Source organism: Saccopteryx leptura, chromosome 1 (genome assembly GCF_036850995.1).
Source record: "Saccopteryx leptura isolate mSacLep1 chromosome 1, mSacLep1_pri_phased_curated, whole genome shotgun sequence".
In the NCBI taxonomy this organism is placed as follows: domain Eukaryota; kingdom Metazoa; phylum Chordata; class Mammalia; order Chiroptera; family Emballonuridae; genus Saccopteryx; species Saccopteryx leptura.
Genome location: NC_089503.1, coordinates 180,503,021 through 180,526,980, shown reverse-complemented (window position 1 = coordinate 180,526,980; position 23,960 = coordinate 180,503,021). Strand labels below are relative to the sequence as shown.

Sequence of the window (23,960 nt, the reverse complement as noted above, 5' to 3'; positions counted from 1 at the left end):
CCAACCACCCTACTGATGCTATAAATTACCCCCAAACAGGGGAGGCAGGGCGACTTCTCTAGCTCCGGTTTTGCGGACCAGAGAACCTCATCCGGGAAGCGCTCTACTAAATAAAGCTTTTGCTGTTCCACACTTCGTGGCTACACCCTTCTTTCTTCCTCGGTGGGGAAAATACCTTACAGTTACATTTACACTCTACTGTAGTCTATGAATCTGTAATAGCATTATGCCTAAAAAATAATGTACACACCTTAACTAAAAAATGATTTATTACTAAAAATGCTAATCATCATCAAGCCTTCAGCAAGTCATTATTTTTTTTGCTGGTAAAGGCCCTTTACCTTGGTGTTCATGAAAATGCAGTACTTATAAAGTGCAATAAAGTGAAGCCCAATAAAATGAGGCACACCTATAAATTAAAGCCTACTGATAGAAGAGAACTTGACTATACTTATAACTGGTGAAGTCTAGACATTGTAATCATTAGTCAAAGATGTTAAATCAACTGTCATAAATATTTTAAAGGGCAATTACCTGAGAGAAATCAGCAAAATGAAGTGTGAGAAAAAACAAGAATACCAATGGAGATAGAAATGATAAAAGATGACAAACTTACTAGAGGGGCTCAAGACCAGATTTGAGCAAGCAGAAGAATGTAACAGCAACCTTAAAGACAAGAGAACTGAAATTATCCAGTGTGATGAACAGAAAGAAAAAAGAATGACTTAAAACTAACAGAGCCCATTGAACCTGTGGGATATCAAATGTACCAATACATACATTATAGGAGTCAAAGAGACAGCAAAAGAGAAAAAGAGAAAGGGAAAACATTTGAAGAAATAATGGCAAAATTTTTCCATATCCAAGGAAACACAAGAATATAAAGGAACCTCAACAAATGTGAAGCAGAATAAACACACAGATCCACACTGAGACATGTTTCATTCAAACTGTCAAAATTAAAAAAGAGAGGGGGGGGGGATTTTGAAAGCAGCAAGTGAAAAGACTTGCCCTGCACAGGGACACTCAATAGGATTAATAACTGATTTTTCCTCATAAACTATAGAAGGTAGAAGGCAGTGGGATGGCATATTTAAAGACTTAAATTGTCTAGCAGGAATCCAATATTTGGTAAAGTTATCTTTTAAAAATAAATTACAATAAATATATTCCCAGTTAAACAAAAGTTGATGGAATTCATTACCAGAGATTGGCCTACAACAAATGCCACAGCAAGACTTTCAGGGTAGAAAGAAATGCTTTTAGATAATAACAAGAGCCATAAAAGCAAAAAACAACATTGGTAAAGGTATCTATAAAGGTAAATATATGATAAATACAATTATATTGTGGATTATTATACTTTGGATATGGTTTGTAATTTTTTCCAACATAATTTAAAAAGCAAATGCATATAAGAACACTGTAAATGTTTTAATGGGAATACAACATACAAAAAGGTAATCTGTGACAACTACAATATAAAGGGGGAAGGATGAAGATGAAGAGGAGCAGAGTATCTATATATTCTTCAGATTAAGTTGGTATTATCTAAACTAATTTCTTGATAAAGTTTAAGATGTCAATTTTAATCTTCAAGGTAACCACTAAGAAAATAGATTTAAAATATGTAGTAAATCAAAAAGGGAAAGGCTTTTCATAAAAAAATGGCACATTATAAGAAAATCAGCTAATTTTTCAAAAAAAGGAGGCAATAAATAGTGGAGGAACTGGGGAAATAAAATCATGTAATAGAGAAAATGAATAGATAAATAACAAAAGTAAATCCTCCAGAAACCACATTAGAAGTGTATTATACTCATTTATTAAAAAGGTAGATTAAGTAAAATACTGTATCAGGATCTATCTATATGCTGTCTACAAGAGACTGTGTAGATATAAGGGTACAAAGAGGCTGAAAGTCAAAGAACAACAACAACAACAAAAATATTCCATACAAATAGTAGTAACCAAAATGAAGCTGAGGTAGCTATTTTTGTGACAGACAAAATAAGACTTTAAGTCAAAAAAGGGTTATGAGACAAAAAATGGCATTATATACTGATAAAAGGGTCAACATAGCAAGATACTATAAAATTTATAAACAGATATGCACCTAACAACAGAGTCACAAAATATATATAACAAAAATAAACATAATTAAAAGGAGAAATAGACAGCGGAACAAAAATAGCTGAAGACTTCAACATCCCTCTTTCAACAATGAAATACCCAACCAGATAGAAGATACTAAGGAAACAGAGAACATGACAATGCTATAAACCACTATGACCTACAGAAATAAACATAACACTGTATTCGACTAAGCAGAATCACATTCTTTTTAAGTATACATGGAACATTCTCCAGGAAAGACTAATTAAGTAAGGTCTAAAATAAGTCTTGATAAATTTTAGAAGACTGAAATAGTACAAAATAACTTTCTCAATTACAATGGAATACAACCATAAATCAGTAAGAGGCAAAGTGGAAAATTTGCAATATCTGGAAATTAAACAACACAATGGGTTATAGAAGCCATCATAAGAGAACAAAAAATACATTTAAGAAAAAAAGAAAACAAATATGTAACATACCAATTTGAAGGTTTTAGTTTATTTTTAGATCTTTAGTTGGTGGGCAGCAGTATTTTACAGATGAGATGCTATTGTAAAAGCATCACTCCTCCAAAATAAAGATTAAATTAAATGAGAATACACCTGGGGTACTACTTTTTACTACTTAATACAAGAGAAAAATTTTATCTAGTGAGGAATTTAAGAGATTGAAAGATTAGTCCAAAAATCTACTGGTAAAGTTTCAGGGATCAGACCATATTGCGTATTATGACCCCATCAAATATAAAACACATAATTAACATGTGTATGGTTTAGGTTCAGATTTAACAAGCTAAACAGATTCAGGGCCCTAAAAGTTTCATATACTGTATCAATCTCAAAAATCAACAACACTCTAAATATATTTGAGTGATTAGGGTAGCAGAGAACAGGTAAAAGCCTTAATTATAAATAGTAAAAAAAAAAAAAAAAAAAATTTCCAGGAAATCTCACATAAGGGTTACAAACATTAAAGCTTATTTTGAAAAATGAATACATTTTTTTGCTTCATTTAAACAATTTAACAATTTAATGGTTTTACAATATAACTGAAACACACTCAAAACTCTTCCATTTCAGATACCAGCAATCTTCACTTTCAAAAAAGTGTAGCTTGATCTCAAATATCTATAACGTTAGATATGAAGACTAGACATAATATGAAATTTTATTAGTCTCTATTTTCTGTGCTTACTAATTTCAGCATGTAAGAACCCAGAGTATAACAAAGTGCAAAACTAATAGTGCCTTCCTCTAAGCCTTTCCCCACGGCAGAGCAAACAATTATTTTCTCTGTAGCCCTAAAATACTTTGTTCAAGCATCTATTATTTAATTTATAGCATTAAGGATACTGCACTGTTGCTACATGATTATGTTTCTAGTTGGTGAGCTCTCTGAGGGCAAGAAATGTCTGTCTTCCTCCATCCTCCTTCTTCAGTAAACACTTACTGTAAAACCTACCAAATCCAGGTACTCTGAGCATTTAGGGTGCATAAATATGAAACAAGCAAGAAAAGCTTGCTACAAGAAACTCTGTCCTAGGCAATGCTGGTCAACAGACACGTCAGAGGAATAAGCCTAAAATGATATTAAACAAACAAGAAGCTGTCATTACCCTAGACTGGGATAGGAACACTGGCGGTGGTATAATTCCAAGTAAGCATAAATCTTGAAATACACACCATTTCTTCGTCTCTGAATCCTCAAAGCCTAGTCCAATGTTTTGCCCCTAGTGAGTGTCTGAAAATCTATATTTAATGAATGAATGTGTAGCTCTCGAGCTACTTACAAGTCTTCTTGATGTGAAGTTAATCTTGAAATCTCTAGGGATAAGAGGTTAAAAATTAGTCATTGAGCCTTTGCTACAATCAAATCTAGCCATTAAATCCTAGTTACTGCCCCTCCATTCTGTTGCTTCTCTTAGCCTCGATTTCCTTGTCATAGGCAGCTGACAAAAGCTTACAGCTCTGACATTTGGACATCAGATGGAGGTTAAACACAGAACCAGCATCTCAGTGCCATTTCTATTATATGTTTCTAGGAGCCATTATTATTAGCTTTAAATATGCGCTGTCCTGTTAGAGCTCATTTCATGACCAGTGAACTCAAAATTTAAGTTTAAATTTTAAAAACAAAACAAAAACTCTGCAGATACTCAGCAGAGTACATAGTTTCTCTATACTTCTAAGTTTCAACATTATATACACTTTACAGCTTTTGTTTATTTATATGAAAAAAAGTTGCTTTCCTTCACTTCTAATTCTTGAGGACTGATGGCAAGAGTCGGAGCGATCTTCATTATTATCTAGAGCTATGAGACAGCAACAAAAGTGCACCTGATATCTAATAACATTACAATAGAACTATGAAATAATACATCACGTAACACACGGCAAAGAGCCGTTTACTAAGATTATTTGGTTTGAGGGGGAAGAAAACCCAACTATTATATAAATGGCCGCCAGTGTATGCAATTATTTGAGCTAAAACACATGTTAAGGGCAGTCTTTCCCTATGCTTCTGCCAAGTGGCTGGTTGATTCAGCACCAGATGGGCTTTCTAAAGTGAACTCTCTCTTCCCCACATCACATCACCTGTTAGGACTATCAATCCAGAGGAAGAGATAACTGACTTCATGTTAGACTATCAATCTGCACAGTTGCAAAGCCTTCCTCTAACCTGTGCAATTCTCATTTTATTAAAATATTATCTATTCCTGCCTGACCTGTGGTGGCACAGTGGATAAAGTGATGACCTGGAATGCTGAGGTCACTGGTTCAAAACCCTGGGCTTGCCTGGTCAAGGTACATATGGGAGTCGAGACTTCCTGCTCCTCCCCCCTTCCTCTCTCTCCCCTCTCTGAAATGAATAAATAAAATATTTAAAAAAAATAATAAAATATTATCTATTCCTGAATCCATGTGACAATTTTTCATCTGGTACCAAGCGGTATGAAAGGGTATCAAAGACCTCTATGGGCTTGGCCCCGTGCCTAGAGAGCTCTAGGTTTCCTGAATGAATAAATAGTAGGAGAAAGAAGATGTGATTTTTTCCTAACAAAATCAATAAAAAGTTAAAACAAGGAAGAAAAAGTCATAAAGGTCCCCTCCCGAAATTGTCATTTGAACCAGCAGTAGAGCTTATACATACATTAAAATGAACTAAGCTACTGCATCAACTGCTATATCAGCTTTTATAATTTCTATCATGTCTTTTTTTGAATTATTTTTTTAAAATTAAGACTAGTGTTTTAGCATAGTTTAAGGTTCCCAGCAAAATTTAGGGAGAAAGTACAGATATTTCCCTAAACTCCTATCCCCAATACGATTGCATGGCAACCCCCATCAATGACATGTTGTTTTTTTTTAACAATTGTTGAACCTACACACTGACTCATCATTATCATCCAAAGTCCACAGTTTCCATTACGGCTCACTCTTGGTGGTGTACATTCTATGGGTTTGGACAAATGTAGGATGCCATGTATCCATCATTATGATATCAGAGTATTTTCACTGTCCTAAAAAACCTCTGTGCTCGACCCATTCACTCCTTCCCTCACCAACTCCTGGTCTTTTTGTTGTCTCCACAGTTTGGACTTTCCTACCATGTCATATTAATTGAAATCATATGGTATGTAGCCTTTTCAGATTGGCTTCCTTCACTTAGTAACATGCGGTCAAGGTTTCTATATGTAGTTTCATGCTTGATAGCTCATTTCTCCTGAGCACTCAGTAATATTCTATTGTCTTAGGCAGGGGTCTCAAACTCAACTCAGCATGTGGGCCGCAGAGCAAGATCATAGCCGTTCGGCAGGCCGCACTAGGTCTACAAAAGGCAACTGTTATGCAACACTTTTCTCACTGCAGTTGAAAACAAAACAAAAAATCAGTACAAAATTGTTCGGCGGGCCACGAGTTTGAGACCCCTGGTAGAGGTACCCTAGTTTACACATCCATTCACCTTCTCAAAGACATCTTGATTGCTTCCAAGTTTTGGGACTTATAAATAAAGCTCCTATAAATACCATGTCTTTTTATCCCATCCTACAAAGTACCCAAAAGATAAGTGAATAAATTTTAAACAAACGTATAAATTCAGGATTTGTCTTTAACATTTCCCCCTTACTGAATCCCTAATTGAAAAATCCTTAACACTAAAGTCTCTGCCTTTCAACCCCACATATTTATGAAACGAATAAATTACTGGGGTTACATTTCAGCTCAGGACTCAAGATCAAATAAGGTAAAGATATAACTGATCATAAGATATAAAAGCAATAGACATAATTTTCAATAATCTTTTATTTGTAACAGGTGGCATTTACTACATGCCAGAGAATGTTCTAACTTCACACACACACACTATTGTTTTTATATGTTCTAGAAGATGCACACAAATATTAAACATCAATTACACAAGGGGATTCTATAATAAAGAGTACTATAAAACAAATTAATCATTTTTTCTTCACTCACAAGTATTTAAGTACTAAGCACTACAGATAACAGGGAGAGAATGATACTCAAGACAGAAAAAGTTCCTAATCTCATAGAAGGAATAATAAAAGTTAAGTAACTACACAAAACAACTTCAGTGACAATGGGCCGAAAGAAACATGGAAAAGCAAAGAGAACAAACAGCATGACCACAGTTTCAGGGTGCTGCTGGGTGGTACAGGGAAACATCTCCGAGAAGAGTGTCAGACTCTTACAACATATTCAAAAATTCTGCTCTGCTGAATAATGAACTTGACCTGGTGCAGATAATGAAATACACTCTTGGGGGGAAAATCATGGCTTTTAAATCCCCACCCCCACTTGAAACTGTGCAGCTAATCCAAAATAATAAATCAACAGCTGTGCTTTGTTTGGATACTTACCAACATACTTGTTCCATGCGCAAGTGAGCAAACTCTGCACAGTACTGGGAAAATTTTGGCTTCCATATATTCATGATTATCTGCCATATATATACATTATTAACTTTTTAAAAAATGGTTGAAGCACATACCCACTAAGAAAAAAAGATAATTTATAACTTTCACCTGAAATAGCGTTTGATTGTAAAATTTCCATTCATAAAAAATGATTGAAGATGATGTGTCAAATATGACTAGCCATATATTCTGTATCTGAGTTTGTGAAATATTTTTCAAAGACAGATTTGATGGGAAATCAGTGATTTATTAAACATCATTTCTTCATTAAGTCATTTCATAATGTGTTTAAAGAAAATGCTTGAGAAAACAAGTTATACTTTTCCATAAATTATCTAGACATTAAAAGTTCTTGCCAAATTTTCTCTGCCAGTTTACAAAAAAAGATGTGAAGTTGGACTGGCTCTCTTTCTGAGAACTGTACAACTGTCCTGAAAATTAATTTTGTGGTTTTACATCAATGAGTAGATTAAGACTTAAATTCCAACATTTATCAAATGCCTCCTTTGTGCCCATTGTGTGAGGTGCTTACACTTACATTTTACTCCCTAAAACATGTGAGAGACATTATTCCCCTGAAGACAAATGACTACCCCAGGTCACAAATCTAGCAGTAATGAACAGCAGCCGTCTGGATTCAAACCTGGGCTTTCAGATACCAAGTTCTAGGCTTTCCCTCAACCACTGTCCCCTTTGTAATTTTTTCAAATATACCTTCAAATATTGCTAGTGATCCCAGTTCCTACAAACTCAGATTTGGCTAAAGAATTTGAAAGTGATTAAAAAGCAATATAACTTTGACTTAACATTCTCTGACACAATCTTTTTGAGCCATAAACTCTTGACAGTTCATGGATAATTCAGCCCATTTTTTTTTGTTTTATTATTTATTTATTCATTTTAGAGAGGAGAGGGAGAGACAGAGAGAGAGAGAGGAGAGAGAGAGGAGAGACAGAGAGAGAGAAGGGGGGTAGGAGCTGGAAGCATCAACTCCCATATGTGCCTTGACCAGGCAAGCCCAGGGTTTCGAACCGGCAACCTCAGCATTTCCAGGTCGACGCTTTATCCACTGCGCCACCACAGGTCAGGCTCAGCCCATTTTTAATCCACCTCTTACTCTCCTGCTTGGCCACCAGTAGCCTCAAACACTCTCTCCCTGAGAAGTCCAAAGACAAGTAAGACTCAATCAGTTTATATGTATTAAAGCCAGAGACCAAAATTCACCTGTCCAATCTAGAGGAATGGGGCAAATTTATAAATCGGGGTCCAGTGTGGATCAGAAAGATTGAATCTGTAAGAACTGTAAACAATCTCTAGGCTCACTGAACAACTATCACTCAAACAAGCCTTTTCAGGTCATGTTTCACTGGGAGCCAAAAAAAAAAGATGTATAAAATTGTCTCAAAGAAGTGAAAACAGAATGCACAGGAGAGAGTTATGGTGGGGAGAAAGCAGAATGATGAGGGTCTTATAGACCCTAAAAGTTAAACATTCATCTTTCTTCTCCTGTTTCTGTCATTGGTAACGAATTTTAGGCACATCACTGCCTAAGGTACCCTTTAAAAATTGTCTCTGTTCATCATCACTACCTTTCTCCTTTGTTCCCTACGCATTAACTTCTTGGGAGGTAGGCGTAAGTCACTTCAGCCACAGTATCAGTACAACATATGAAAACTGAAATCAAAATTCAAAGTGCAGACAACTAAAAAGCCTCAGCATATGTTTTGAGCAAGGACATATTTTATAAACACATATGTGTTTATAATATTTTATAAATACATATTTTATAAACACAATAAACTTGTTTATTGCCTGATAACAAGTTAATCATTAGCCTAAATTATGCAATATTTCTTTTTACCTTCATGTTAAATTATACTGCTCATAAATATAACAGTACTGAGCAATAAAACTAGGTGACAGGTTCTATATCTACAGTCTAATTTGTGAGCCACTAGCCACATACAAACTATTGAGCATTTGAAAGATGGCAAAAGCATCTTAGAAGACATTTTATTTTAATTAATTTAAATTTAAATATTCACATATTTAATACTGGCTACTCTAGCTCAGCTTTACAAACAGGAATCATGTTAAGGATGGCTTTAATATTTAGTAGTTAAATATTTCATGCATATAACATAAACATAAACATTTCATACATATAACATAATATAAACATGCAACATAGGCTGATACAAAAAAAATTAGTGCTGAAATTTTGACCTGCAAAAGCATAAAGAGCTTTACATTTTCATTTATAAAGGTATATAGCATTCATACAAATTAGGAAATTATATAAGCAACCAACACTATCTTTTGGCTGAAATTCTTCAATAATCATTTCAACTGTTACTGTATCTGTAAGTCTATTCTTTCATATGTTATACTTCATTAGACTACTGATGCTTATAATGATTAGGCTTATATTATCAGAATACCAAGAGGTCTGTAACTGTTTGCTGGAAATATTTTGTAGTGAGAATATTTCTGGGAAGGCAATTCTTTTAAAAGAGGAACTCTCCAGGTATAATTAAAGAACAATTCTCTACTGACATTTATTTCATTTGGAGAAGAGCTTTTGCAAGTTTGAGGATAAAAAGGCGGCTAAAATAGATTATTGGTACTCTTAACAACAATTATCACTAGGAGATATGCTTTGAGGCAAACGAATAGTGGGATATGCCAAAATAGGCTTACCTTCCAAAGACTTCCTCTTTCTGAAGTCCTGCCTTTCTTTCTTCCTCTGTCCAGCCCTCTTTTTCCTTTTCTGTTCCATCTCTATAAACCACTGCATGCCATACACATCCTCCAGTTCCTCTGACTCTCTGTTTCTTTGTGACACAATGGGCCATCAACAGAAAACTAAAGAATACTCTAAATTTTCTTTTCTTTCTTTCTTTTCTTTTTTTTTTTTTAGGTGAGAGGAGGGGAGATAATGAGGCAGACTCCCACATGTGCCCTGACTGGGATCCACCCGGTAACCCTGTCTGGGGCCAATGCTTGAGTATCAAGCTATATTTAGCACCTGAGGCTGATGCTCTCCAAGGGAGAGAAGCAGATGGTCACTTTTTTTGTGTGCCCTGACAAGGAATCAAACCAGTGATGTCCATACCTGAGGCCAATGCTCTATCCACTGTGCCACTGACCAGGGCCAAATATCTTAAATTTTCACATGCACAATGTTACTTTAAAAGTTGGGCAGTAACTTTAGAAATTATATTGTTTATGCCTTTTTTCTCACAAATGAGCAAAATGAGACACTAAGATTAAAGATTTGTTCAGTATTATATAACTACGAAGTAACTGTCAAAACTAACATGGAGCTCCGACTCCTTGTGCAAAGTATCCCTGTATTTATACATCATGCTGACAAAATATATATGTCTGTGTCTATGTGTGTTTACCCTAAGGTCAAGAAACAACCTCAAAAGTCATCTGTGACAGAAAATAACTAAGCCGTCTGGTTTTTCTGCAGCAGATATGTGATGGCAGTTATTTATTAAATAAAATGACATGTGTTTTATAAAACAAATTTAGGGTTTATACAGTCATTATCTCGAAAAAAATAATTTGGTTTCTGCTTTCATATGATTCTCATTCTTTCTACTATAGTTTTGCAACTCTTGATTGAAAAATGGTTTCCTATGGCTATATTAAACAGATAAAATCATGTCATACTACCAATGACCAATCTATGAGGTAAATGCTAGCAAAAAGGGAAATATATATTATACTAATTAGTGAAAGCCCTATTAATATTTCTATTGTTAAAATTTTATTTGGGCAAATGTACTGCTTCCATTAGATATTTGAGAATCCTATCAAAAGATATCAGAAGCTTGCATTTCTTAGGTATTCCTTAATTTCATATTCATTTCTGATGAGGAATTAGATCAGGCAAACTTTTACGTGGCTCAACTCACATATTTACTTAAAATATGAAAAGAAATAATTTTATTCTCCGTGCCTATGAACTCTGATTCATAAATTTCTTAATTGTTCTTCCCTGCTCGGACATTAATCTTATTCTATCCTTATTTTTGACACTGATATGATTGGAAAACATTTACTTTTGTTTCCTTTATTTATGTTGGATCCAGAGCAGAAGGTGCACCAAAATTTTTATATACTTTTAAAAAGCGATTTTGATGACCATTCCTTTAGAAAAATTGAGCAAAAGGGCATACACAATTCAGACTAGAAATACAATCGCTAATAGGCACATATTTATTTTAAAATATTCAAATATATTAGTGGTAAGAGAAATTTTAAGAAAGTTTTTAGTTTATAAAGTTGGCAAAACTTATAAAAAGACATGACTTCTACATCATACACACCAATGTGGAGATGTATATTGGCCTAGGTGGGGGGGGGGGGAATTTCATTAGAAAATTAGAAAAGGTTTTAGAATTCTGCATATTCTTTGATACAATTAATTTATTGAAATATCGGCAAAGGAGGACCTGGCTGGGTAGCTCAGTTGGCTAGAGCATCATTCCAATATGTCAAGGTGCAGACTTGATCCCCGGTCAGGGCACATACAAGAATCAACAATGAATGCATAAATATAAGTAGAACAACAAATCAATTTTTATCTCTCTCCCTTGCCTTCTTCTCTCTAAAGAAAAAAAAAAAAGTAATAAAAATATTGACCAAGAAAAATATTGACTTGCACAGAAACTTACAGTTAGAAATGTACATGCAGGGTTGTTTACAATTTAAAAAATATCCTTAATTTCCAAAAATTGTAAGTAAATTACAAATTTGATAAAATGGACTCTTATACCTCTATGAAAAAGTAAAGCCAGAAAGTTTAATCTCGTGAGAACTGTTACCAGATTAAACCAGAGTAGACAAAAATATGTAACAAGGGTGTCACTAGCTAGGAGGATTATGAGTGTTCTTCCTGATTTAATAGTATTTTCTACCTTCTCTACAATGTGCACAGATTCATTGTGTAATCTACAAAAAAAGAAAACAGTATGAAAATATAAGGTGGCTTTCAGTTTGCAATGCATTATTTATCCAATGAGAAGTATTTATTGGGTAACCAGAGCAAATAATATTAAATAAGGTCTTTGAGATAGATATTTTGAAGTTATAGTCCTCAAAAAGTTACTACAGAGTCCTCTATTTGTTGTGTTCCTTTTTCACCAAAATAAACTTTGTCCTTCACCCTAACATCACCACGTATACTCATTTCCCCTAGCTGGTTCCTCAAACCAGTTTCCAGCTGGCTGCCCGGAGCACAAGACCCTGACCATCCCCCAGCTATAAATCTGTCCTTTTTCTATTCCACGTATCATGTGACAAACCATTTGACAAACCTTATCCAGTAAAAATCCAGATGTTTTATCCAGTAAAATACCTGCCAAAAAAAGCCAATAAAAAGAGAGAAATTCTCCATGTTGGCCTTGGGAAAAGCAAGCTAGCTGCCTTCATTCACATTACTAAGACACTGCCTAAGAAACATCTGTTCCTGTATGTGCCCTGACTGGAGATCAAACCCACAACCTTTGCACCTCGGGATGATGCTCTAAGCAATGGAGGTATCCAGCCAGAGCTCCACCCCAAGAATATTATATGATGTGCAAAACTGTCTATGGGGATGGAATGCACTAGATTTACAAAACTACTCCTACGGTCAGAATGAGAAAATACTTCTATCACCCAAAATAAAACATTTCTTCAAGTGTAACACTCTCCAGTTGTGCCACACTTGGGGCAATGTGGGAGGGAGAGTCCTGCCTATAATTATACCTTTTGTTTCTTTTTCATCTCTCTCTCTTGTTTTCCAAAATAAACTTTGAGGTGGTTGGACTATCACTAGCTTTATTTTATAGATGAAGACACCGAACTTCTAAAATTAAAGTGGCGATCACATGATAAGGTATTTGAAGGCAATGCCTGATAGCAAATCTTGTCACTGAACAGCACTGCCTCTCCTGCTTGAACCTCTGGAGCAGAGGCAGCCAAGTCCACACACCTACAAAACAATACAAACCTATTTATGGTTAAAACTTTGTTCAGAGCTTGATGTAGTAGCTTCTAGGGAAGGTAGTGTGTACATCCTAGTGATAAACCAGAATGAAGTGAGATCTAATAAAATTATCTTCTCAGAGACAGTTGATACGGAAAGAAGATATTACCTGATTTCTTAAGTGATTAAAGGTGGTTTGGGTGACTGATCATTCCTTATAGGTAAAAAGACTTGTTTTTACTTGGCTTTTGGGATGCCACACTCATTACCTCAGTGGCCACTTCTTTTACTCCTTTTTTTTTTTTTTTTTTTTTTTTTTTTTATTTTTCTGAAGCTGGAAACAGGGAGAGACAGTCAGACAGACTCCCACATGCGCCCGACCGGGATCCACCCGGCACGCCCACCAGGGGCGACGCTCTGCCCACCAGGGGGCGATGCTCTGCCCATCCTGGGCGTCGCCATGTTGCGACCAGAGTCACTCTAGCGCCTGAGGCAGAGGCCACAGAGCCATCCTCAGCGCCCGGGCCATCTTTGCTCCAATGGAGCCTTGGCTGCGGGAGGGGAAGAGAGAGACAGAGAGGAAAGCGTGGCGGAGGGGTGGAGAAGCAAATGGGCGCTTCTCCTGTGTGCCCTGGCCGGGAATCAAACCCGGGTCCTCCGCACGCTAGGCCGACGCTCTACCGCTGAGCCAACCGGCCAGGGCCCTTTTACTCCTTCTTGATGGCTCCTTCTTTCTTGCTAAGCTTTCACTGTTAGTATCAGGTCTCAAGCCTTGGACCTTTTATCAATCTAATTAATGAACTCTCAACCTAAGCGATGTCTAGTCTTGCATCGACTGAAGATGCTGAAGATTGAAGAATCTTCAGTCCGAACCTCTCCTCTGAATTCCAGATGAATATATTTGACTGCCTACTTGGTATCCCCAGTTGGATGTTAGACATTTCAAACTTCGTATGTCCCAAAACTCTTGATCTTCCAAAACTGGAACCTGAAAACTTGCACTATATTCACACTATCACTCCAGTGTAAACCATTAACATCTCTTAGTCCAGGTCATGCCATATGTCTCTTAGCTTGACTCCCTGGTCCCATATTCTCCCCCTGCAGTCTATTATCCACAAAGCAGCCAGAGCCATACTTGAATAATATAACCCAATCCTTATGCCATTCCCCTGCTCAAAATACTCCAATGACCTCCCAATGCGGTTTAAATAAAATCAACCAATGGAGTCTCTATGCAACCTCTTTTCTCCCTATTTTTCCTTCCTCTTGCTCACTCACTTTCAGCCAGTGACCTCTGTTTTCAGAATTCACTTACCCCATTCCTGTCTCAGGATCACTGCACTCTCTAAACAGATACCTACAAGGCTGCTTCCTTACCTACTGCAAGTCTCTGCTAAATGTCACCTTCTCAGAGAAAGATGTTCCCTGACCAGTCCGTCTCTAAAGTAGTACCTGTCAAGAGGCTGTCTTTTACATCAAATAAAAAGGTGAATTAAGAATATATATTGTATTTGCTTAGATTAAAAAATTCAAATGCATAAAGAGGATAGAATGATTTTCTCCTCAAGACAAGCAAAACATTCAAATGGTTTTCAATATCTTTGTGTCATCTTTTACCTCCAGCATATTTGATTTATGGAACACTTAATCTATTTATAAATCAGCAGGGCGCTATCTTTGGCTATATCCAGTCCATGGCCAGGATAGACATAAGAAAGCTGGCTCTTGTTAAATTTATAAATGTCAAAAAGCCAGGAAGGGAAGCTAATCCCTTGGATGACAGAACCATGATCAAAGAAGGTCTCAATAAGATGATTTTTTGAAGGGTTAAAGATAAATACTGCTTTAAAAATATGTATGTATATATACAGAATGTGAGAAATCTTAACATAAAAAGGTGCTGGTTTCAGTGGTTTCCAAACAAATTTTCAAAAAATAAAAAGAAACAATATAAGACTGCTAACTTTTTATTGTTTATTTAACAACACTTAACCAAAACAAAAAAAAAAGACAAAGATCTAAAGAAACTTATGACCTAACACTATCATTTTATAAAAAAGGCCATTTTAACATCAGAAAAGTAGATATACACAATCTCCAAAATAATAATCCCTTGAATTGCATAAATATAACTTGAAAAGCCACATAATGTTTTCTCTCATTTTTCTGTTATTCAAGAGTTAACGCAATTTTAGACAGTAAACACAGTGCATTGCTCAAACTAAGGAAAGGGTTAATTTCACTATACTACATCCAGACCATAAGTGCTGAATTAAATATGGAAACCAAATCAGAAAAAGAATAGCACTTCCAAAAAAAAAAAAAAAAAAAAAAGGAAAGGAAAGGATAAAAGAAAACCTAGCAAAGACTCAGTATATTAAGGAAAACTTTACAGTATCTTACTCAGAAAGAACTGCAACCAATGTTAGTTACATAATATATAGTAGAGCAGATACTAGATCAATTTAAGTGAGATCTTTCTTTATTTTTCAAAAGTGAAATGAGTATCCTATGCCCATTTTCTCATAGAAGTATTGTCTAAAAAGTTGGATTCGATAACATCTCAGGGATATTAGTAATAGGTATGACACAACTTCTGAAGTCTCCTCTGATTCTAACATCCAGACAGGAATAAAGGTTGCCTTTTGAACCTACTAAAAAAGATGAATGGAGGCCCTGGCTGGTTGGCTCAGTGGTAGAGCATCAGCCTGGCATGCAGGAGTCCCGGGTTCAATTCCCGGCCAGGGCACACAGGAGAAGCGCCCATCTGCTTCTCCACCCCTTCTCCTCTCCTTCCTCTCTGTCTCTCTCTTCCCCTCCTGCAGCCAAGGCTCCATTGGAGCAAAGTTGGCCCGGGTGCTGAGGGTGGCTCTATGGCTTCTGCCTCAGGTGCTAAAATGGCTCTAGTTTAACAGAGCGAAGCCCCCGATGGGCAGACCATTGCCCCCTGGTGGGCGTGCCGGGTGGATCCCGGTTGGGCGCATGCGGGAGTCTGCCTGACTGCCTCCCCGTTTCCAACTTCAGAAAAATTAAAAAAAAAAAAAGATGAATGGAGAGAATTTTGGCTTTAGTCAAAAAGACAAAGGTTCGCTTATGGGCTCTTCCACATAGTAACGTGTGAGACAGAGGCACAATTAATCACAAACTCTGGGCCTCAAATATTCTCAACTTTTAAGTGTGGAAAATAACAACTTACTTATAAAACTATAGCATGAATTACACACACACACACACACACACACACACACACACACGCTGCCTGGCATTTGGTAGGTGATTTAGACGTGGTAGATATTATGATTTATTTAATAAATATCATGTCCCAGAGGGTAATATACTCTATATTATTTATTAATTTTGTTATACTTAAAAACAACTTCTCTGCTCTCATTTTCTGTTTTTCAAACCTAATGAATGCTTTGGGGTTTTTTCCACTTCTATGCTTTTTACAATCCCTATTTGCATGTTAGTGATTTTTGAAAGGTCTTCTTGAACCTTACTTTGGTTAGTTTCCATCCTATTTTTGTTTGACATGAAAGTGGCCTTTACTTTCAGTACACACTGGCTATGTTATTCATTTTGGCCAAAAAATTTACAATATACTGTCAATCATTTCAACTAACTGGACTATATATTCAGTTTAGTTAACCTTACTGCCAGACAGATGTTTTCTTATTCTTTTGTATTGTTCACACTGACCAACTCATTGCTGAGCACTTCAAGAAATATATGAGTGAATAAATTAAAACCCATTCCACCAAGTGTAGTTGATTAGTAGAAATCTTGGTCATTAGCAAAAGTTTATAAAATAAAGGTCTGAGATTTCTCCCCTTAAGAGGAAACCCATCATACTCCAGTCAACATTATTTATCCAGCTTCATATAGTAGGTAATTACTCTTTTGTTACACTTGCAGCATAATTGGCAACTGAGTGGATATTTTAGTTGGCTGTCTGTAAGAAATTAGGATAGTTTAATATTGCTAGTTTTTGCTATAGAAGACAAAAACCTTACTCCTCAACTGAAATAGCAAGTTATTAGTCAGGAATAGATTTTGTTGAATAAAAAAAATGTTCACAACTTAAGACATACATAGTATTCAGTTCTAGATGAGTGATATCTGATTACTATCAGGCACAACAATAAAACAAGTTGGTTTTTGTTTTTTTTTAAGTGATAAAAGGAAATAAGAAACTGATACTTGGAACAAATAAACCAAATCACTAAGCACAGAATTTTTTTAAAGCAGCCTGACATTTGCACTGACAGGCATAACATACAATAACTTTATAGTGTTAATTTCATTATTCTAATGCTAAGATAAAACATGCAGTGTTATTTATTTCCATAAAATAATTTTAGAACACCATGAAATTTACAAGTAAAACTACATTTCAAGTATGATTTAATATAATTCCATATACTGAATTTAGTTACAGATTATTTTTTACTAAGTAAAATTTAAGAGAAACAAATTGTTTTAAAGTCTATTAAGCGCAATGTTATGCATTATGAATAACATTGCATTATGAATATAGTATCTAGATCTTGACTGATGAAATCCTACCTGGGTAGATATGCTTCCAGATTTAGGAATTCAGCTTTGAAAATATTACATCGCAAGTTGCAAACCGTTTTGTATTTGTCTGCCATTATTTTTTAAGCTACACTAGGGCTGCTTTTAGTTCTTAACTTTGTAGATGTTGCCTGACGCTGTTTTAAATCTGAAGAGTCTAAGTGCACTTGACAGAGGAGGGCACTGAAATTTGGAAAGTTAACTGACTTGTCCTGTCAGTTAGAATATAAGGGTAAAAATTATAGAACAATAAAACAGGACTTTATGGCAAAATTATCTCAATAAAAAGCATTCATTTTGAAAAACAAATTTTTGTTTAAAATAATATTCATAGCCTGACTCGTGGTGGCTCAGTGGATAAAGCGTAGACCTGGAAATGCTGAGGTCGCCGGTTCGAAACCCTGGGCTTGCCTGGTCAAGGCACATATGGGAGTTGGTGCTTCCAGCTCCTCCCCCGTCTCTCTCTTCTCTCTCTCTCTTCTCTCTCTCTCTCCCTCCCTCCCTCCCTCTATCTTTCCTCTCTAAAATGGATAAATAAAATAAAAAAAATTAAAATAATATTCATTCCCTGATGAAAAATGAACTTCGCAGGTTCTTGTGATGTGACAATTTCACTTTTTAACAATTTATAGAGTTGATTATAGTATCAGGAAATATTAAAATATGGTTACTAGTAAATAGTAGGGGAAAAAATTCCAAGTTCCTATTTTTAGGAAAAGCCCATGTTATGGTATCTTTCCCTACAGTAGTAGGTTAATTTCTAAAACTCAAGTTCCACTTCAGCAGAATTATTATTTTTACATTGCAAAGGATCAGATTACTACAACTGGGGTATCAATGAACTTGACTGTCACAGACAACTCAAAGAGACTGTAGAGAAGCTTTCCCTGCAAGTTCACAGAGGAGGGGACTCAGGGACAAAGCGGAAAGAGCATTCTGCAGAACAGACCTTGGTTTTATTTGGCTCTGCAGTTCAGCAGTAGTTTGGCTTAGACAGGACAAGTCAGTTAACTTTCCAAATTTCAGTGCCCTCCTCTGTCAAGTGCACTTAGACTCTTCAGATTTAAAACAGCGTCAGGCAACATCTACAAAGTTAAGAACTAAAAGCAGCCCTAGTGTAGCTTAAAAAATAATGGCAGACAAATACAAAACGGTTTGCAACTTGCGATGTAATATTTTCAAAGCTGAATTCCTAAATCTGGAAGCATATCTACCCAGGTAGGATTTCATCAGTCAAGATCTAGATACTATATTCATAATGCAACTCTCTCCTCTCACATTATTCCTCCACCTGCTCCTCCCATCCTGCTTCATTCCCTTCTGCCTGTTTTAACACCAACACGTGGCTGGAAACATTGTAAGCTGAAGGATCAAATCATTTTAAAAATACATTTTCAATCTGCTTCACCACATTCCTCTCAAATGGGGAGTGGATTTTCATAAAGAGAATAAAAATACGAATAAACAAATTCAGAAATAAAAATGCACCAGGCCTATTTTTTTGTTTGCTTTGATTGCATATAAGTAAATAAATAAATACATCAATACATAAGATGTATCCTAGTGTATTCTCTTGGGAACGTGAATGCGTTACCCACCCAATGAAAAAAAACCAAACAACAATTCTGCTGCTGCATTTCCCAGCTACACAATAGCTTCGTCGTCGGCCCTCTCTAGGTCAGTCGTCACTCTCATCTAGTGATTTTATATTGATCACCTTGGCAATGCTGGCACAGGTCTGTCCCAGTCTTCCAAGAGGTTACATTCTTCAATTGAATAAATAAAACTCTACTGAACACCCCCAAAAAACAGAGACTCTCTGACCTAGGATACAAATCCCACGTCTTCCCGCCCAGTGTTAGGTCAGCTGCTAAGATTTTTTTTCCCCCTTTGGGTAATAAAATGAAGGGAACCGTTCAAAACCCCCATATTTGAATCTTAGGACAGTGAAGCCGACAGGAAGCCACTTTCCTCCCCCGGGTTGACTACGGAGCCGGAGCCTGCACGGGGTGCAGTCGTCTGGCAGGGTGCGTGACACCACATCTTACACGCCCTCCGGCCGCGGCCAAAGGCTCCTCGCCTGACCCCGCGCCGGCCACCCCCAGCCCAGAACCAGCCACAAAGAGGGATCGGCATTGTTATCCGCTCCGAACCGGGAAAAATCGCTTCCCAAAAGCAGCGCGGCCATTCCCTCGCAGGCTCCGCCCGCGCCCCTCGCACCGCCACGACGGAGGGGGAGGGCAGCACAAAGCCGGGAGAGAGCTGACACGATTCGATGCGTCCCGGGGACAAGGCGGCGGCGACGAGCCGTGGTCGCCCGACGCAGCACCGACGGGCCAGCGGGCGGGGTGCCGGCAGGGTTGGGATGGAGGGGCGGCCCCGCCGAGCCGCCGATCGGGTGCGTGGGGGTGGCGGCGCCGCGCGGGGCATCCGGCAGCGCCCCCTCGCCGCCCGACCCCGCACCCCGCCCCACCGCGGGCCGGCCCGAGTCCCGGCTGCAAACCCGAGGAGGATGTGGACAGGCGGCGGCGGCGACGGCAGCGCCCAACCCCAGCGGTTGTGCGCATCACTTACCCCTCACCGCGGAGAGAGGGACCGGACGGGGAGGGCGGGGCGCGCCGCGTCCCGTGAGTCTCTCGCACGCCTTCCTTCCCCCCACCTTGTCGTAGTCGTCGTCGCTGCCACTGCGATCGAGTTCCGGGCCTCTCAGCTCCGCTGGGCAATAACGTTATTCCACACACGCCCCACACATAGCGGTAACGGCAAAGAGCGGCCGCCTAGTGCGCAGGCGCCTGGGAAAAGGGCGAGGAGCCTGGCCCTATCCCCTTCTCTGGCTCAGATCCAACGATCTCTTACTGCGCAAGCGCCAAAACCAGACAATGAAAAGGGGCTGTGCAGAGGGTCTCACCCTCAAGCTTTTCCTGCTGCCTACTGCGCAGGCGTTTCTCAAGGACTAGCTTGAACAATGAAAAGGACCTCAGCATTAGCAGGGACCGCAACCAACAAGGACTACAGTTCCCAATGGGCAGTGCTCCAACTCCAAGTGGAGGTCGGTTTGCTGGGCATGCTAGGATTTGTAGTGTCAGCCGCCTTTCACAATCTAGGCTCTTTGGAAGATTTAGAGCTTCTTTCTCTTGAGAATTGATTTGGTCGTTTTACCACATGTCGTGGCTGAAGAGTGTAAAGCTTGTTATTTGCGTCCCTGAGAAGGTTCAAGGATCGAATGCGTACTAGTAAATTTAGAGGGATCAAGGCCTTCAATGAGCCTTTCTGTCAGTGGGGTGGTCCAAACAAGCAGGATGGACGAAGGCAGGACTAAGCCGGGAAAAGGGCGGGGCTTCCAAGCAGTTTCTTGGCAACCGGATCTGGCCACCAAATGGCCAAAGCTTGCGTTAGGGCGCAGTGCCCTCTGGGAATTGTAGTGTTATTGGAAGGGCTCTCAGGAACATTAAGACTGCAAGCCTGAAGTCTGTGAACCACAAGTCCCGTCATTCATCAGGAAGGCCAGTGGGAGGGAAAAGCTCCTAGGAGCTCGGTCCAGGGTTCCAAGCTCCCCATTGACTGCAACGGCAGGAAGCAGGCGGGTTCTGTCCGAGCGCTAAGGCCTTTTGTTCTCGGAGGGTAGTACATAGGGCACTGCTCCCCGTAACTCCCATCTGTGGGCCCCCAGTCTGTGCATGGCGAAGTCCCCGGAGAACTCTACCCTGGAGGAGATTCTGGGGCAGTACCAACGGAGTCTCCGGGGTGAGTTGCTCCAAACCTCTGTGCGTAGCCCCTTGGTACCAGGGCCTAGTGGGCGGGAGCTGGTCAGGTACCTTTCCGAACACCTCCGATCGGCGGCCCCAGCCAGGATGCGGAGGAAGATGGATGTTGCTAAGATAAAATAATTTGTGTTTATTTTTACTTTTAACCAGTGGTGTTTCCCTTGATTCCCTTAGTTACCTGAATCAACTCTTAGATATTGGCATAGGCATCTTTTTCATTTAGCGCCAGCAGAAACTCTTGGATGGCTCTATGCCACTTTTTTTTTTTTAAAGATTAGTGTTTTTTTTGTTTTGTTTTAATTTATTTTTTATTTATTCATTTTATCTGCATCCCAGTCCAATGCTCTATCTACTGCGCCACCGCCTGGTCAGGCTATTTATTCATTTTAGAGAGGAGAGAGAGAGACAGAGAGAGAAGAGACAGAGAGAGAGAAGGGGGAGGAGCTGGAAGCAACTCCCATATGTGCCTTGACCAGGCAAGCCCAGGGTTTCGAACCGGCGACCTCAGCATTTCCAGGTCGACGCTTTATCCACTGCGCCACCACAGGTCTCTATGCCACTTTTGCCCAGTTCCCATACTATGCTCTTTAATCCAATAAATTCCCGATTCACAGTTTTTTACACATTCAAATTATGGTGTAGTGGATTAATTGGAATTTATTAGACCAGGAAAAAAAAAACACATTTTAATCACAACTGCTCTGTTTAGTGGTAGGCTATTTACGTACATTAAGTCATTTAAAACTTCACACAACCTTATGAATATTCCTATTTTACACATGGGAAAATCGAAGTGTAAAGATACTAAGTTAGGACAAAGCCCAGACAGAGGCAAAGTCAGGTATTAAAATCCATCAGGCATGTTTTAAAAGCCTTTTTTTTTATTATTAGTAATCACATCACAGTACTACTGAAACCTTATTTAGCTAGTTCATATTTTCTTAGTATGGTACCCAATGAGTGAGAACCTATAGAAGTGATGTGTATACTTGTAGATAGCTCTGTCATCTTGAACATTATATATAATATCTAGAAACCTTAGTTCTGTTATTTTAAAGTGGAAATTATACTGTTGTATACAGGGTTATTGTGAGGAGCAAATGAAATAATCCATGTAAAGCAATAATCTTCAGACTTTTTTTTACTGTTACTCATCACTATCAAACACATTTTATACGGGACATACATATATAGATATAAACTTAAGGAAAAGTTTCATTAAAGAATATTCTCTAGCTTGACCTGTGGTGGTGCAGTGGATAAAGCATCGACCTGGAAATGCTGAGGTCGCCGGTTCGAAACCCTGGGCTTGCCTGGTCAAGGCACATATGGGAGTTGATGCTTCCAGCTCCTCCCCCCTTCTCTCTCTCTCTGTCTCTCTGTCTCTCCCTATCCTCTCTAAAAATAAATGAATTTTAAAAAAATTTTAAAAAAAAGAATATTCTACTAGATGTAATACACTATATTACTATTCTGTTGCATTTCTTAACACTCTAGATCATGACCAACAGTTAAAAAATATTTAAAGCATATAGAACACTGACTTATGTATTAATTGAGTGCCTACTATGTGTTAGGCATACTAGGTGCTGGAGCTACAATAAGGAACTAGACAAAGTTTCTGTCCCCTTGGAGCCTCTGGCTTAGTGAGAGAGAAAGACAACAAACAAAAAGTAATTACAGATTACTGTGGTAGAAAATAAGGGTAAAGATCAGTGCTTGGCACATAAAAAACACTCATTAAATGTTAGCTGCTATTTATAATTGGTACTTGCAGAAAAGTGAAGATTTTTCAAGATTAGGAAGTTTATTTTCAAGTGACTATAGACTTTATAAGAGTCATTATTTATTGTTTCAATTGTCAGCAGTGTTAGAAACTTAACGTTCTCAGGAGTCAAACTGCAAGAAAAAATTATTGGACCTTGGAATGCTGAGGTTGCCTGTTCAAAACCCTAGGCTTGCCCTGTCAAGGCACATACAAGAAGCAACTACTAAAAGTTGATGCTTCCTTCTCACCCCAACCCACTTTCTCTCTCTCCTCTCTCAAAAAGTAAAATTAAAAATACTTAAAGATTTTTAAGAAAATTGGTCTTGAGTAATACCTTGATCACTTTATTAATGTTTCAAGAACTGTTATATACAGAAATAACCACTTCTATTTTTTTTTATTTGAAAGCAAGAAAAATACTGTGCACGATGATAATATGAGTGATTTTGTTTAATTTTTGAGGTTGGCAAAAATGTTTATGTTGCTTGTGTCTACTAATGTTCCTCCTTCTTTGACCTTATTTTGAGTTTTTATGTGAATATTAGGAGCCACCTAATATTACGCATTTTGATGCAGTAGTTAATTTCAAACAAATGTTATAGTACTATGTTTAATACTTGTGATGCTGCTTTTACTAATTACAAGGTGAAGAGTTTTTCTTCAAAGTTTTTTTTGTTTTTTGTATTTTTCTGAAGCTGGAAACAGGGCGAGACAGTCAGACAGACTCCCGCATGCGCCCGACCAGATCCACCCAGCACGCCTCCTGCCAGGGGGCGATGCTCTGCCCACCAGGGGGGATGGATGCTATGC

At 38.0% G+C, this 23,960-nt stretch overlaps 2 protein-coding genes across 24 annotated transcripts in view; one reads left to right on the top strand and one right to left on the bottom strand.

Moving 5' to 3' along the window:
- Nucleotides 1–23,960, bottom strand: part of CEP170 (centrosomal protein 170) — a 182,641-nt gene that overhangs the window by 92,132 nt on the left and 66,549 nt on the right. For 4 of the 18 annotated variants that reach the window (XM_066381958.1, XM_066381961.1, XM_066381977.1 and 1 more), the window contains exon 1: nucleotides 20,193–20,422. The exons of 4 other annotated variants lie outside the window; for them this stretch is intronic. The gene's annotated coding sequence lies outside the window, so the exon portion shown is untranslated. Of the gene's footprint in view, nucleotides 1–3,907; nucleotides 3,942–19,335; nucleotides 19,426–20,192; nucleotides 20,426–23,960 lie in introns of those variants that run through there. 10 more of the 18 variants (XM_066381931.1, XM_066381941.1, XM_066381967.1 and 7 more) reach the window with 6 other exon arrangements.
- The window catches only part of SDCCAG8 (SHH signaling and ciliogenesis regulator SDCCAG8), a 237,851-nt gene continuing 235,060 nt past the window's right edge, over nucleotides 21,170–23,960 (top strand). For 5 of the 6 annotated variants that reach the window (XR_010751137.1, XM_066382023.1, XM_066382006.1 and 2 more), the window contains exon 1: nucleotides 21,170–21,362. Coding sequence is in view for 4 of the 6 variants with exons in the window: in XM_066382023.1 (XP_066238120.1) it covers nucleotides 21,296–21,362 (67 nt within the window). In the remaining 2 variants the exon portion in view is untranslated. The remainder of the gene's footprint in view (nucleotides 21,363–23,960) is intronic. The other variant, XM_066382030.1, reaches the window with a different exon arrangement.